The following is a 15,684-nucleotide window of genomic DNA, read 5'->3' on the forward strand; positions in this document are numbered from 1 at the left end:
CAGCTTTGGAAAACAGATCCCCAAATAAAAGTATAAAGTATAAAGCTCAATCATACAGTATATTATCCTGATATTTCATTTGAAGTTTTTTTTTTTTTTTTTTTTACTATTATTTTTATATCTGCTGTACAATTTTGTGACCGATTATTTTGACACTGAATAAAATACAATTATTTGCATTGCCTTGTATATCCAATATCCAATGCTAAATGTCAGTGTATTCTCTTTGTCTTTTATTTGTCCTTATGTTTGTGAATGATTTTACTTCCCCACTCAATTTAAGCCCTAGGGCGCTAGGATGTTTTTTAGTTGGTGTTAGAATCCTGTTGTAACTAGTTGTATTGCTTTTTTTCATCAATAAGTGGACTTGCAGAGAAAATCGCATTGATAATATAATATAATATAACCTAATATAATATAATATAATATAATAAATAGTCAAATACTGTTACAATCCTGGATAAAAATCAAGTGGTAAAACGGCTTATTCCTGTTGCATTGATTTCTCAGGTAAAAATAGGCTATCAGGTTGATTAATCTATCCATGCTTGTGAACAACTACATTTCCCATCGTTCGAGACTACATTACCCACGATCCCCCGTTCCTGCATTTGTCGGATTGTGCTGGGCGAAAAAAGCGTAATATTGTTCCAATGATCGGGAATCAATAACATCCAAGCCATCTACATAAATCATCCAATCATAAAACAAATTGGTAAGATAAAAGTTTTTCATCCAAACAATTGAAAAGTGTCGTTTTGTTTTCTTAGAATGACGGCAAATGTCATAAATGTGGAGTTATAGGAAGCTAGCTGGCTAATGAGTTCATCATCGCTTTATTAATCATCATACTGTTGAAATTCATCAAAAAAACAAAACAAAAAAAACCCACTTGTAATATATTCAATATATGTTTTGTTGAAAAATACTTCTGTTTAGCCTGTCAGATACAGCTTCAGTGGTACAGTTACAGATATTTATAGCAAGACTAAAATATTGCATACGGTATTTTTCAGTTATTAAAAATACTTTACTTACAGTAAATTATTAGATGTTTTATTTAGAATTTAAAATCACTTCTCTGTGATAAAAAATATACATGGCTGTCATTTTGTTTATCGCGTTTCTCTTCACAGACACGGAACCTGTCAAACCAGCAAGGGAAACGCTTATTTTAATTTCCTTTATAACTGTTTCGCATGTAATTTAAGCTGTTCTCAACCCTAAAAACAACATTGAGTTTCTTTATATAATAATAATAATAAAATAGAAGCCTACTTTGCTAATAATTTGATTTAAGCTGTTTTCTGACAGATTACCTTGCAATGTATTGTAGTTTCCTCTATTTAACAATGTCTAGCCTCTTTGTTGGTCCTGATCTTTTTGGTTTATTACTCACCTGAAGTATCACAGTGCTTAAAATATCGTTTGAGTTAAGTGAAAGAATGCTTGATCATTCTTTTTTCATTGCTCAGAATCAGATTATATAATTATTATCATTATTTGCAGAATCAATTCTCTGACTACACAAAGATTTATCCAGAAGCTTGGATGTTTGTGTAAGTGTATGGAAAATGGGGCACTTTTGCACAGCGGGAGACTGATGAAGGTCATGAGGATACAACTGAACACATCAAATGGAATAGAGCAGTCTCTCCTCTCTGACAGACAGGTAAGTGATAGATCAATTGTTGATCAGATTAATAAGATACTTATTAGTGTACATATCAAAGCAGAACATCTCGTTGCACATCAAGAATTTATCAGAATTTGTAAATATGAATGAATGAATTAAAAATATGAAATTAATTAATTAAATGAAAACAGAGCATCTCCCATACTATAGTATTTCTTAGAGAACTACTAAGAGCTTGTGATGATGGACTATAATTGCATGTATTGAATTGGAATCTATTGAGATTTTTTTTTTTAATCCAGCAGTCATGGAAGCTAAGGAAAATGGGTCAGTGGACACAAAAAGGTAAGTGTATACTATGTGATAGTATCAAATTTTAATTTAAGGATAATTGCTGAAGCTTTAATCCCCAGGTGAAAAAGACGTTGTATTAAATGTATTAAAAATATATTTGAAATACAAATAGTGTGTTTATAATACATTTGTATTTACAACATGCTTATTTAAAGTGTACTAAAAATGTATTTTATTGCATTTTAGTATATTTCTAAAAAGTATACTAGAAGTACATTGGTAATAAATATATATTTAATTACACTTTTAAGAAATATACTATAGAAAAGCATACTTTTAATGTATTTATAAAAAGTATATTAGTAATATATTGGTAATAAATGTATGCTTTATTATATTTTTAATAAATATGCTAATGATAATTATACTTTAAATGTATTTCTAAAAAGTATATTAGAACTACATTGGTAATAAATATATGTTTAAATATACTTTTAAGAAATACACTATAGAAAAGCATACTTTTAATGTATTTCTAAAAAAGTACATTGGTAATAAATGTATGCTTAATTATATTTTTAATAAATATGCTAATGACAATCATGCTTTAAATATGTTTCTAAAAAGTGTACTAGAAGTACATTGGTATTTAATTACATTTTTAAGAAATATGCTAAATACAAACATATTTTAATTGTATTTAAAAATGTTTTACTAGAAACGCAATGCTAATAAATATACACTTAATTACACTTTTAGAAATATGCTAAAAACAAACATAGTTTTAGTGAAATTTTAGTGTATTTACAGAAAGCATACTTGTTGCTAAATTAAAGTAATTTTTGTGTGTATAGCAATTTGTAACCTTATTTAACCTTGTATAGGACTAGAGCAATATATTTTTAATATTTATGTTATACTGTAGCATGTGCTTCAGCCCTGCTTTAAAAAAATATTGTGAAAAACAAATGAGACATATATATATATATATATATATATATATATATATATATATATATATATATATAAAGTTTAAAAATTACAAGTAATGCACTTCTATACTTCTGCATTAATTAATCAAATAGTCTTTTCCACAAAACTGAATACCAGTACTTGCACACATCAACATAAAAGATCAGGTGTACATACTAGAAAAACAAAATAAATTTGTTAAAGCTTGACTCTTACATTTGTTTAGCCAAAATGAATAAAAAACCTGTTTATAAAGCATGTTATGTTTATATTAACAGAGTTGTTTCTTTTTTTGTGGCCATTAGTTAGTTAGTATTTCCAGCTGCATTCATTTGGACCAATCAGAGCCAATCTTTTCAAAACAAGCTTGCCGGCAATTGTCCAATCACACACTGCTATTTGAACTTACATGTTGGGCGGGGCGCAGACAGCGGATACTGACTGTCTGTGGTATTCCATTATAGCTTCGGATATTTCAACAGAAATCATGTATTTTCCAAATTTTGCTTTGTTATTTCACTGACTCTGACCTAGTGAATGTGGATAGCACCGATCTAATATTGAGAGAACACACGAGCAGATTACCAGGTCGTCAGCTCCCGCGAACAATTTAGCAGTGAAGAGGACAACGCAGAGCTGCGCCGCCACGACATGGACAGAGCAAGATACTGCCAGAAAAGATCTTACTTCTTGGTGGTAAGTTTATTTGTTTAAGTGATTAGTATAATTGGCTTTATTCTCACTTTGGGTTTAGAAAATATTTTCAGAAGTTGATGTCGATGTTCTGTGGATTACTGCGTTTCTGTTGATTTGACACTAAAGCGAGTTATCGTCTATCCATTGACGTCTATCAACTTAATGTTATAGATCTAGACAGTCACACAAAACAACTATAAAAACATTGCACACTGTGTTTGCAGAAAAAAAGGTTATTTAGGTGATTACACAACAGGCTTGATTGTCCCTAAGTAACGTCTTGTGTTTTAAATATTATAATATATTTTAAGCTCTAATAAAACTTACACATTTGTGATATTTAATTCATAGTAAAATCTAATTAATTATTAGTAGGCTGTCAGTTTTCATGTCAATTCGATAAATAAATTAAGTTGTAATCACCAATAAGCTTTCACAAAACCAATTATGAAATATCTTGCACTGAGAATTTAAAACGATGTTAAATAATGAAATGAGAGATTTTATATTTAATATTTAGCCTAGCCAAGGAATTTGCACATTGCAAAGACATTTTTTTATTAAACCTGTGAGTAGATGAGGAGTAAGTAGTAGTTGATCCTCTTGATTTGTAACTTTTTGTTGGTGAAAAACAACAAAAACAGTCAATATAGTGTGTCATGTAGCAGCTAGTTAAGTGACCTATTATATATTAACACGTATTTGAAAAATTGCGTCCCCCGCATGAATATGTATTTTGCCTGATTATGCATTGAATTATGCAATCGCATAATCGTGTTTTTCTCGAGGGACTGATTTATATGATTTTATGTGTGGTATTCAGCTTTTTTACATTTAATCAAGTCGTTATCAGCTGTCACCAACTTGTAACTTTCAATAGAATGTTCTGTCTTTATTAATAATGAATAATTACTTTAATAATAGCGTGGAAGTTACAGTAATGGTTCGTTAAATCATTTAAACAAAATACAAATTATATATGAAGAACACAAACTAGTGTTTGTTCTGCCCTAACTTTGTATAACATGCAACTTTATTTTTTTCTTGTAGAGCTTCCAGGGATATTAGCATCTCCCAAAGAGGCCCTGGAGTCCATGAAACGAGGTTCATTCAGCTCAAGCCCAAGATCTGGCATCTGAGCTGTGTCTTCCTGAAACCTCAGAAATGGTTAGAAAATTCTTTATGATAAAGAAAAATCCTATTTGTTATAATAATTATATCTGACTTTTTGTGCACTAATACTTCAGTAAGTGTTCTGAATTAAGTAACAAAGTGACAGCTTTTTATTAGAATTATAAATGAACAAGTTTATACTAATGCTTGTTTTATTTATTCTTTCCAGATTTCTCTCGGTGGTTCTGATGTCCCCAAAAGAGTCTATGGCAGACTGAACAAGTCACGAACTTCTCTTTTTACTCACGACTTGGCCACTTTACTTTTTGCTATTGCATTTCACTTTGTTTGACTTAAAGGATTAGTTCACTTAAAAAAAAAAAAACTTTTGCTGATAATTTACTCACCCCCATGCCAAGATATCCAGGTCATTCTTTCTTCAGTTGAAAATAAATTAAGGTTTTTGATGAAAACATTCCAGGATTTTCTCCATATAATGGACTTCATTGGGAACCAAACGGTTCAAGGTCCAAAAGACAGTTTCTGTGCAAACTGTTCAAAGGGCTTTAAACGATTCCAGACGATGAACAAGGGTCTTATCAAGCGAAACGATCGGTTATTTAAAAAAAAAAAACAACGTTTAAGTTTTATAAGCTCAAATGGTCGCCTTGCTCTGTTCTGTTATGCATGTTCATAACTCTCCTATTCGAACTCGTTCATCAAAATTAACAAATCTTTTTCCGAGTCATTAGGTTCATTCAACGAACGAAATGAATGAATTGACTCGAAAAAAGATTTGTCAGGGCTGCCAACTCTCAAGCATTCAGCACGAGACTCTCGCAATTGAGCCAATTCTCATGCTTTCATGACAAATTGACTGTTAGCCATTGGACCTTGAACCGTTTGGTTCCCAGTGAAGTCCATTATATGGAGAAAATCCTGGAATGTTTTCATCAAAAACCTTAATTTCTTTTCGACTGAAGAAAGAAAGACATGGACATCTTGGAAGACATGGGGGTGAGTAAATTATCAGCAAAAGTTTTTTTTTAAAAGTGAACTACTCCTTTCAGTTAGTTTATTTATTTATTGTTCTGTTTAATACCTCTGCAAATCAATGCATTTTATGTTAATGTATTTTATTGAGTTTTCATAATGCTTTACTGATGTAGTGCATTAAAGTTTATCTTTCAAAAAGTGTTTGTGTGTTTTGTAGAAATATTTGTTTTGTTGAATTAAAATGTTTAACTGTATTTTTAATACATTAAAATATATTATTTTTATATTAAATGGTTTTTGGAAAAAATATATTTTTAATATGTTAATAGTGGGTCCTACAGTGTTCTACTAATACACTATTAATAAGCTGAAATTATATTTAAAATATACTTAGAACGCATTAATGTGAAGCTAAAAGTATACTAATGCTGTATTTCTAAAGTCGATTTAAAGTGTATTAAAATACACTTTAAATAAGTGCTATTATAGTACATTAAATGTACTTAAAATGGTTCCATTTTAGCACATTTTAGTATAATAAAATATATTACTATTACCTTAAAATTGAACTTAAATACATATTAAAATACACTTAATATACTTGAAGTTGTTTCAATTTAGCACATTTAATACATATTTAATACGGTACATTTAAAATACATTAAGTATATCAAAATAAGTACAATTTAAATATATTTCCTTTTCACCTGGGTCATGATATGATTGTATTATCATGGTATTGATTTAAAGGGTTAGTTCACCCAAAAATGAAAATTATGTCATTAATGACTCACCCTCAACAGAACCGGAAGAGAATACAATACCTGAATAAAGTTGTAGTTTTTGTTATTTTTGGACCAAAATGTATGAAATGTAAAAATTTCACAAAATGTATTTTCGATGCTTCAATCTAACAATGAGCAATAGCTACATTTGTTACGGTAGTTATTATTATCTCAAATTATTGATTCATTTGGTAATTAGCCATGTAATAAGCGGGATAATGTAGAGTGAGGCGGTTGTTATAGCGAATACAACCTCGACAGGCTGGTCAGGACCCCGACGCGAAGCAGAGTTTAAAGGAGTTTATCCTCCTGAGTGAACAAAACTGTGTCCATGGCAAGGCTCTGTTTTTCGTGGCAAATTTGTGTTATACTTAGCAGCGGTTAGTTATCAAGAAATAACAGACCACATTCTACATTACAATTCAACCAAGCCATGTATTAACATTAGTTCATGCACTGTGAACTAACATGAACAAAAAATTAACAGCTGTATTTTTATTAACTAACATTAACAAAGACTAATAAATACTGTTACAAAAGTATTAATCATGTTAGTTAATGCAGTAACTAATGAACCTCATTGTAAAGTGTTACAATATTACAACATTGTAAAGTGTATTTTATATTTTGATAACATACTAATATAACATTAATGTTAAAGGGTACATATCATGCTTTTAAATCATTCATTTTTACTTATAAATCATACATTTGTGGTCTATATAAAGCATAACTGCAATGCTTGGGTCTGAATTCCTCATTTAGCTCCACAGGCCCGTTTCAAAGCGGCCCCTTTAAATAAAATGGAGTTGCGTCTTCCCCGCCCGCTCTCCAGGTCGCCGAGTTCACACTCGGTTCAACTCCCCGCGTTCGGCCATTATTGTAGTTTGATAAGAGATATACGATTATATACTATAGCTTCAAAGAACATTTTTAGTCACTCGTTAACAAAATGTCAACAATGGAAGACTTGTCTTACATATTCGAGCCAGAGTGAGCGATTTGAAAAAGACGACGACGAACCTGCAGAACAAAATCTTCATATGGATGCAGGGGTATGTAACGTTAAGTTAACTGTGTTGTGTTATTAGTGAAAGTCGACTATTTCTCTTGTTAAAACAAGCACACTGACAAAATAAATGACTACGGTCCAATCTTACCACTAAAAATCTGTATTAATAATAATAAACTTGCTTGCAATAATAAAATAACTTGCATGTAGAAAAGTTGGGGCTCGTATGCGAGCGCCTGGTGGCCGGGCCTCTCCCCACGGGGTCCGGCCGGGCTCAGCCCGAAGGAGCGACGTGGGACCGCCTTCCCGTGGGCTCACCACCTGCAGGAGGAGCCGTAAGGGGCCGGTGCAAAGAGGATCGGGTGGCAGTCGAAGGCAGGGGCCTCGGCGACCCGATCCCTGGACACAGAAACTAGCCTCAGGGACGTGGAACGTCACCTCGCTGGCGGGGAAGGAGCCTGAGATTGTGCGTGAGGTTGAGAGGTTCCGACTAGAGATAGTCGGGATCACCTCTACGCATGGCTTGGGCTCTGGAACCACACTCCTTGAGAGAGGATGGACTCTTCACCACTCTGGAGTTGCCCATGGTGAGAGGCGACGGGCTGGTATGGGTTTGTTAATAGCCCCCCAGCTCAGCCGCCATGTGTTGGAGTTTACCCCGGTGAACGAGAGGGTCGTTTCCCTGCGCCTACGGGTTGGGGATAGGTCTCTCACTGTCATGTGTGCCTATGGGCCAAACGGCAGTGCAGAGTACCCGGCCTTCTTGGGGTCTCTGGGAGGAGTGCTGGAAAGTGCTCCAACTGGGGACTCCGTCGTTCTACTGGGGGACTTCAACGCTCACGTGGGCAACGACAGTGACACCTGGAGGGGCGTGATTGGGAGGAACGGCCCCCCCGACCTGAATCCGAGTGGTGTTCAGTTATTGGACTTCTGTGCTAGTTACAGTTTGTCCATAACGAACACCATGTTCAAGCATAAGGGTGTCCACCAGTGCACGTGGCACCAGGACACCCTAGGTCGTAGGTCGATGATCGACTTTGTAGTCGTTTCATCTGACCTGCGGCCGTATGTCTTGGACACTCGGGTGAAGAGAGGGGCGGAGCTGTCAACTGATCACCACCTGGTGGTGAGTTGGATCCGATGGCCGGGGAGGAGGCTGGACAGACTTGGCAGACCCAAGCGTACTGTAAGGGTTTGCTGGGAACGTTTGGCCGAATCTCCTGTCAGAGAGATCTTCAACTCTCACCTCCGGCAGAGCTACAACCAGATCCCGAGGGAGGCTGGAGATATTGAGTCTGAGTGGACCATGTTCTCCACCTCCATTGTCGAAGCGGCTGCTCGGAGCTGTGGCCGTAAAGTCTCCGGTGCCTGTCGAGGCGGCAATCCCCGAACCCGGTGGTGGACACCGGAAGTAAAGGATGCCGTCAAGCTGAAGAAAGAGTCCTATCAGGCCTGGTTGGCTTGTGGGACTCCGGAGGCAGCTGACAGGTACCGGCAGGCCAAGCGGACTGCGGCCCGGGTGGTTGTGGAGGCAAAAACTCGGGCCTGGGAGGAGTTCGGTGAGGCCATGGAGAAGGACTATCGGCTGGCCTCGAAGAGATTCTGGCAAACTGTCCGGCGCCTCAGGGGGGGGAAGCAGTCCCCCACCAATGCTGTTTACAGTAGGGGTGGGCGGCTGCTGACCTCATCTGGGGATGTCGTCGGGCGGTGGAAGGAATACTTCGAGGATCTCCTCAATCCCGCCGCCACGTCTTCCGTTGAGGAAGCAGAGGCTGAGGGCTCAGGGGTGGACTCGTCCATCACCCTAGCTGAGGTCACCGAGGTAGTCAAGAAACTCCTCGGTGGCAAGGCACCGGGGGTGGATGAGATCCGCCCTGAATACCTCAAGTCTCTGGATGTTGTGGGGCTGTCTTGGTTGACACGCCTCTGCAGCATCGCGTGGCGGTCGGGGACAGTGCCTCTGAGATGGCAGACCGGGGTGGTGGTTCCTCTTTTTAAGAAGGGGGACCGGAGGGTGTGTTCCAACTACAGGGGGATCACACTTCTCAGCCTCCCTGGGAAAGTCTATGCCAGGGTACTGGAGAGGAGAATACGGCCGATGGTGGAACCTCGGATTCAGGAGGAACAGTGTGGTTTTCGTCCGGGCCGTGGAACACTGGACCAGCTCTATACTCTCTACGGGGTGCTGGAGGGTTCATGGGAGTTTGCCCAACCAGTCCACATGTGTTTTGTGGATTTGGAGAAGGCATTCGACTGTGTCCCCCGAGGCAGCCTGTGGAGGGTGCTCCGGGAATATGGGGTCCGGGGTCCTTTGCTAAGGGCTCTCCGGTCCCTGTATGACCGAAGCAGGAGCTTGGTTCGCATTGCCGGTAATAAGTCAGACTTCTTCCCAGTGCATGTTGGACTCCGGCAGGGCTGCCCTTTGTCGCCGGTTCTGTTCATAATTTTTATGGACGGAATTTCTAGGCGCAGCCAGGGGCCGGAGGGTGTCAGGTTTGGGGACCGCACGATTTCGTCTCTGCTCTTTGCGGATGATGTTGTCGTGTTGGCCTCTTCATGCCAGGACCTTCAGCATGCACTGGGGAGGTTTGCAGCCGAGTGTGAAGCGGCTGGGATGAGAATCAGCACCTCCAAATCCGAGGCCATGGTCCTCAGTCGGAAAAGGGTGGCTTGCTCACTTCAGGTTGGTGGAGAAATCCTTCCTCAAGTGGAGGAGTTTAAGTATCTTGGGGTTTTGTTCACGAGTGAGGGAAGGATGGAACGGGAGATTGACAGACGGATCGGTGCAGCTTCAGCAGTAATGCGGTCGATGTACCGGTCTGTTGTGGTGAAGAAGGAGCTGAGCCGTAAGGCAAAGCTCTCGATTTACCGGTCAATCTACGTTCCTACTCTCACCTATGGTCATGAGCTTTGGGTCATGACCGAAAGGACAAGATCCCGGATACAGGCGGCCGAAATGAGCTTTCTCCGCAGGGTGGCTGGGCGATCCCTTAGAGATAGGGTGAGAAGCTCGGTCACTCGGGAGGAGCTCAGAGTAGAGCCGCTGCTCCTCCACATCGAGAGGGGTCAGCTGAGGTGGCTCGGGCATCTGTTCCGAATGCCTCCTGGACGCCTTCCTGGGGAGGTGTTCCGGGCACGTCCCACTGGGCGGAGGCCCCGGGGAAGACCTAGGACACGCTGGAGAGACTATGTCTCCCGGCTGGCCTGGGAACGCCTCGGTGTCCCCCCAGAAGAGCTAGAGGAAGTGTCTAGGGAGAGGGAAGTCTGGGCATCTCTGCTTAAACTGCTGCCCCCGCGACCCGGCCCCGGATGAAGCGGAAGAAGATGTATGTATGTATGTAGAAAAGCATCAGAAAACACAGCAGCTAAATGATAAAAGGAATTTACCCTTCATTCAGACAAAGTTGATCGGCAAACCCTTCTGTATACTGGCGGAGGTTGTTGAAGTGGGGATCCTTGAAGTGCTTCAGGTCACTACATCCAAGAACCGAACATTTTAACTTGCCCTCTTGTAACTTCTGCATCATTGAGCTTGGACTACAAAATCGGAGCGAGAAATAATAATGGCGGATTGCTCGAAGTGTTGGGCCGGTAGTCAATGTTCTTATTTGTCAGTTCCGCTGCAAATACGGTGACATGATAGTTCAAAAACGTCATAGAGAACAGAAAAATCTGAACAGGTTGAAAAATATGACCAAAACAGAATATAAAGATATAAACGAAGCACCTGAAGAGAAAAATTTCATCTTTTCTGTACTTAGTTATAAACACTCCAAATATACAACAAAATGCATTTAAGGGCTAAAAAAGTGGATTTTGCATAATATGTCCTCTTTAAGTGTTACTGAACAATGATAAAGAATGATTTATTCCAGATTTAAATGTAAAAATGTTTAAGTTTGAAAAAATTGACAGCCTATTAAGTCTTTAAGTATTTGATGCTGTGATGAACACCATAGCGAATACAAAAAATCTGATTTGCTGTTTGGAACAATTAAATACTGATCTGAAACAGCAGCTGCTTTGTTTGCAGGGTTACCAGGGTTGCATTTCTGCTGTCCTTTTTTAAGCGCCAGAGAGTGAATGGGTTTGAGTACCCGAATGACCCTAAGAGCTATGTTGTCTGGTGCTATATGCCCCTGGTAGGGTCTCCCAAGGCCAACAGGTCCTAGGCGACAACTCAGATTTAGAGCGTTTCAACATCCCTTATGATTAAAATAAAAACAAGGACCATGTCGTCGCCCGGTATGGAGCAGCCAGGGCCCCACTCTGGAGCCAGGCCCGGGGTTGGGGCTCGTATGTGCTCGCATCAGCATGATGATGTCAGCACAACGCAGGAGGCAGAGAATCATGTATAATTGGACAGTTCTTTTAGTGGCCAGGCCTCTCTCCACGGGGTCCGGCCGGGCTCAGCCCGAAGGAGCGACGTGGGGCCGCCTTCCTGTGGGCTCGTGCTGAGAAGTTCGTGCGACATTCGAAGGCGAGGGCCTCGACGACCCAATCCCTGGACACGGAAACTAGCTCTAGGGACATGGAACATCACCTCGCTGACAGGGAAGGAGCCTAAGATTGTGCGTGTGGTTGGGAGGTTTTGTTCTGACTAGAGATAATCGGGATCACCTCTACGCATGGCTTGGACTCTGGAACCACACTCCTCGAGAGAGGATGGACTCTCCACCACTCTGGAGTTGCCCATGGTGAGAGGCGACTGGCTGGTGTGGGTTTGCTTATAGCCCCCCAGCTCAGCCGCCATGTGTTGGAGTTTATTCCGGTGAACGAGAGGGTCGTTACCCTGCGCCTACGGGTCGGTATAGGTCTGTCTCTGTCGTGTGTCCCTACGGGCCAAACGGCAATGTAGAGTACCCGGCCTCCTCAGAGTCTCTGGGAGGGGTGCTGGAAAGTGCTTCGACTGGGGACTCCGTCGTTCTACTGGGGGACTTCAACGCTCACATGGGCAGCGACAGTGACACCTGGAAGGGCCATGATTGGGAGGAAAGTCCAGCCCCAAGATGGACACTTGACAGTTTCGAAAATTACCTGAGCTCGGAACATCTATTTTTTTTTAAGATGGACCCCTTGCTCATGGGCTCAATATGTGAAAAACTCTATTAGGCCTATTTCATCCAATAACAAACTCTGAGAAAGCAGAACTTCCCTTCACAATCCATTATTATTGCTTCCCTGTAGATGAAAATCAATAGGGGAATTTAAGAATTCGAAAATTTGGGTTCCAAGGAATTGACCATTTTTGGAAATGATTCTAAGTCCAGCCCTCAGTTTGTTTTGTAAAATACTGGTGAAATATCACGATCTTCTCTTGGCTGCTCCCGTAAGGGGTCGCCACAGCTGAATTATCTGCATATTGGATTTGGCACAGGTTTTACGCCCGTTGCCTTCCTGACACAACCCAGCACTAAGAGTGCACTAACTCGTGCAACACTGGTGCTGGGACACTCAAATATACTCGCTTCTATGGCCAATTTAGCATATCCAATCCATGTCTTTGGACATGGGGAGTACATGCAAAATCCACATAGAACGAACTCCATGGCTCAGCTGGGGCTCAAACTGAGGACCTTCTTGCTGTGACGCAGCATACTACCAACTGAGCCACCCGAATCCAGAAACAGTGCAGGAAATCTACTTTTAACATCATGGCCACTTAAGAAAAGAAATGTTCTGCCCCTTCTGGGTTTAGATGGCCTCTCATTTGTTACACAAGGGCAGAGCCATGGCAACCGGACTGAAATAAATGGTTTGCATGGCAACTGCTGCCAATTTGTTTGATAATCCCATTGATTTTATTTTAAATATGCATGCACTGTCAAGTTGTTGAAGATCAGAATTTTATTACAACACTGATTTGACCAAAGTAGATTATACTTCACAAGAGCTTATGCGCAAATTTAATAAGTGATTTGAGCACACACCCTTTCTCCATGACCCTGCCCTCCAAAAACTTTTCAGGCAAACTGATGTCAGCACAACGCAGGAGGCAGAGAATCATGTATAATTGGACAGTTCTTTTAGTGATATCCTACAGCCCACATGAAACGGATTTAAGCCGAAAGTGTTGAAAGTGATGAAGTGTTATAAAGTGATCACATAGCTTGGAAGATTGTGTAGACATATGGAATGGTTAAATCATACAAAAGCATCAATTGAATATTTTTCACTCTCTAATAGCTCTGTGGAGAATGGGCAGCTTACTGATCCTGCGCACTGGGCTGTGGCGGATGTGGTCAATTACTTTAAAGCAACAGGGTTTGAGGAGCAAGCCAACGCTTTCCAGGATCAGGTAGGGGTTCATTTTGTTTTCCTGCACAAATCTACTCTATCTACTGTATATACAAGTATATTACGATTTAAAATTATGGTTTTCTATTTTAATTTACTTTGAAATTTATTTTTGTGATGCAAATCTAATTTTTCATCAGCCATTACAGTCTTCAGTGTCACATGATCCTTCATGAAAATCATTCTATGTTGATTTGATACTAAGTATTAATGTTGGACAGACATGCTGCTTTGTATTTTTATTATTTTTTCAGGATTCATTGATGAATAAAAAGGTAAAAAGAGCATCATTTATTTAAAAAAGAAATCTTCTATTCACAGTAACTAATGTTGACAAATACAAACTTTGATTTTATTAACGTATTAGTAAATGTTAAAAATATTATTTACTAAGATTAATACATGCTCTATTCATTCTTAGTTCATGTTAACTAAGGTATAATTAATGTTAAATAATTAACCTTATTGTAAAGTATTACTTTTTTCACTATCACTTTTTTATCAACTTGCATTCTTGCTGAATAAAAGTATTCATTTATTTAAAAAAAATACTGACCCAAAACTTTTGAACGGTGGTGTATATTGGTACAAAAGATTTCTATTTTAAATATATGCTGTTCTTTATTTGTCTTTTTTCTTTTTTTTTTTACATTTATTCATCGAAGAATCCAGAAAAAAAGTATTTCAGGTTCAAAAATATATATTAAGCAGTACAGATGTTTCCAACACAGATAATAAATTAGCATATTACAGTGGTCAACAGTAGTGTATCAAAAAAGTAAATCAAAGTTGTCACTAATACAAGAACGTGTATTATTCAAAATTCATGTATAACGTTGATGAAAGATCGTTTTTATCCACTTTTTTAAGGATCATGTGACACTGAAGACTGGAGTAATGGCTGATGAAAAATCAGCTTTACATCACAAAAATAAATTCTATTTTAAAGTATATAAAAATATGAAACCATTATTTTTAAAAATGATTTCACAGTAGTATTGTTTCTTTTTTCTGTTTTCAATAATATTCATGTTATTATTATGTCTTCTGTGTTTCTGTATTTATTTATGTTTGCTAAACTTACAGGAAATCGATGGCAAATCCCTTTTATTAATGACTCGTAATGACGTTCTAACCGGACTATCAATAAAACTGGGTCCTGCACTGAAGATATACGAGTATCATGTCAAGCCTCTCCAAACCCAACATTTAAAAAGTACCGTCTCGTAGCTGCTGCAGACATGTGGACACATGGAAGACAATCACGCAGTGCAGGGTAACTGCAGACAGAACTAATACATTTTATGCATCTTGATAAATAAACATGGTGAATTTATTGCTTTTAAGGTCTCATTCTGCTGTACAGGCACATTTACAGTTTCAGCTGACCTATGTTTAACAGTTTGTTCCTTCAGATTTGACTTTGCGTGCTTGTCCTCAAATCATCATTTCTTTTAAAGGGATACTCCACTTTTTTTTGGAAATAGGCTCATTTTACAACTCCCCCAGAGTTAAACAGTCGAGTTTTACCGTTTTTGAATCCATTCAGCCGATTTTCTGATTTTTAGAAGAATATCAGTAACCAGACAGTTTTTGGTCTCATTGACTTCCATAGTATATTTTTTTACCTACTATGGAAGTCAATGAGACCATGGTTACTGATATTCTTCTAAATATCAGAAAATCGGCTGAATGGATTCGAAAACGGTAAAACCCAACTGTTTAACTCTGGGGGAGTTGTAAAATGGGCCTATTTCCAAAAAAAAGTGGAGTATCCCTTTAAGACTAAATGCTCGGTTTGATAATGTGATCTGTGATGTCAAATGAAAACCTGAGATGTTCTGTGTAATGCATGAAGTGCGCTTTGAACGGAAGTGAGATTG

At 38.8% G+C, this 15,684-nt stretch overlaps 1 protein-coding gene and 1 long non-coding RNA gene across 3 annotated transcripts; both read left to right on the forward strand.

Moving 5' to 3' along the window:
* The first annotated feature begins 562 nt into the window (after positions 1–562).
* Positions 563–15,229, forward strand: samd13 (sterile alpha motif domain containing 13). 2 transcript variants are annotated; one of them, XM_039653527.2, is made up of 5 exons: positions 563–715; positions 1,510–1,672; positions 1,939–1,981; positions 13,691–13,802; positions 14,888–15,229. In XM_039653527.2, the coding sequence occupies exons 3-5, from the start codon at positions 1,944–1,946 to the stop codon at positions 15,029–15,031; spliced, it is 294 nt and encodes a 97-aa protein (XP_039509461.1). In that variant the 5' UTR covers positions 563–715; positions 1,510–1,672; positions 1,939–1,943; the 3' UTR covers positions 15,032–15,229. The 2 variants fall into 2 exon arrangements, with proteins under 2 accessions (XP_039509461.1, XP_039509462.1); XM_039653528.2 differs by having other exon boundaries at positions 1,942–1,981.
* LOC148970116 (uncharacterized) lies at positions 3,049–5,141 on the forward strand. The gene is made up of 3 exons (XR_016148619.1): positions 3,049–3,598; positions 4,649–4,765; positions 4,941–5,141. It is a non-coding gene; the product is annotated as an uncharacterized LOC148970116 (long non-coding RNA).
* Positions 15,230–15,684: the final 455 nt, after the last annotated feature.

Source organism: Pimephales promelas, chromosome 21 (genome assembly GCF_988280905.1).
Source record: "Pimephales promelas chromosome 21, fPimPro1.hap1.1, whole genome shotgun sequence".
NCBI lineage: Eukaryota > Metazoa > Chordata > Actinopteri > Cypriniformes > Leuciscidae > Pimephales > Pimephales promelas.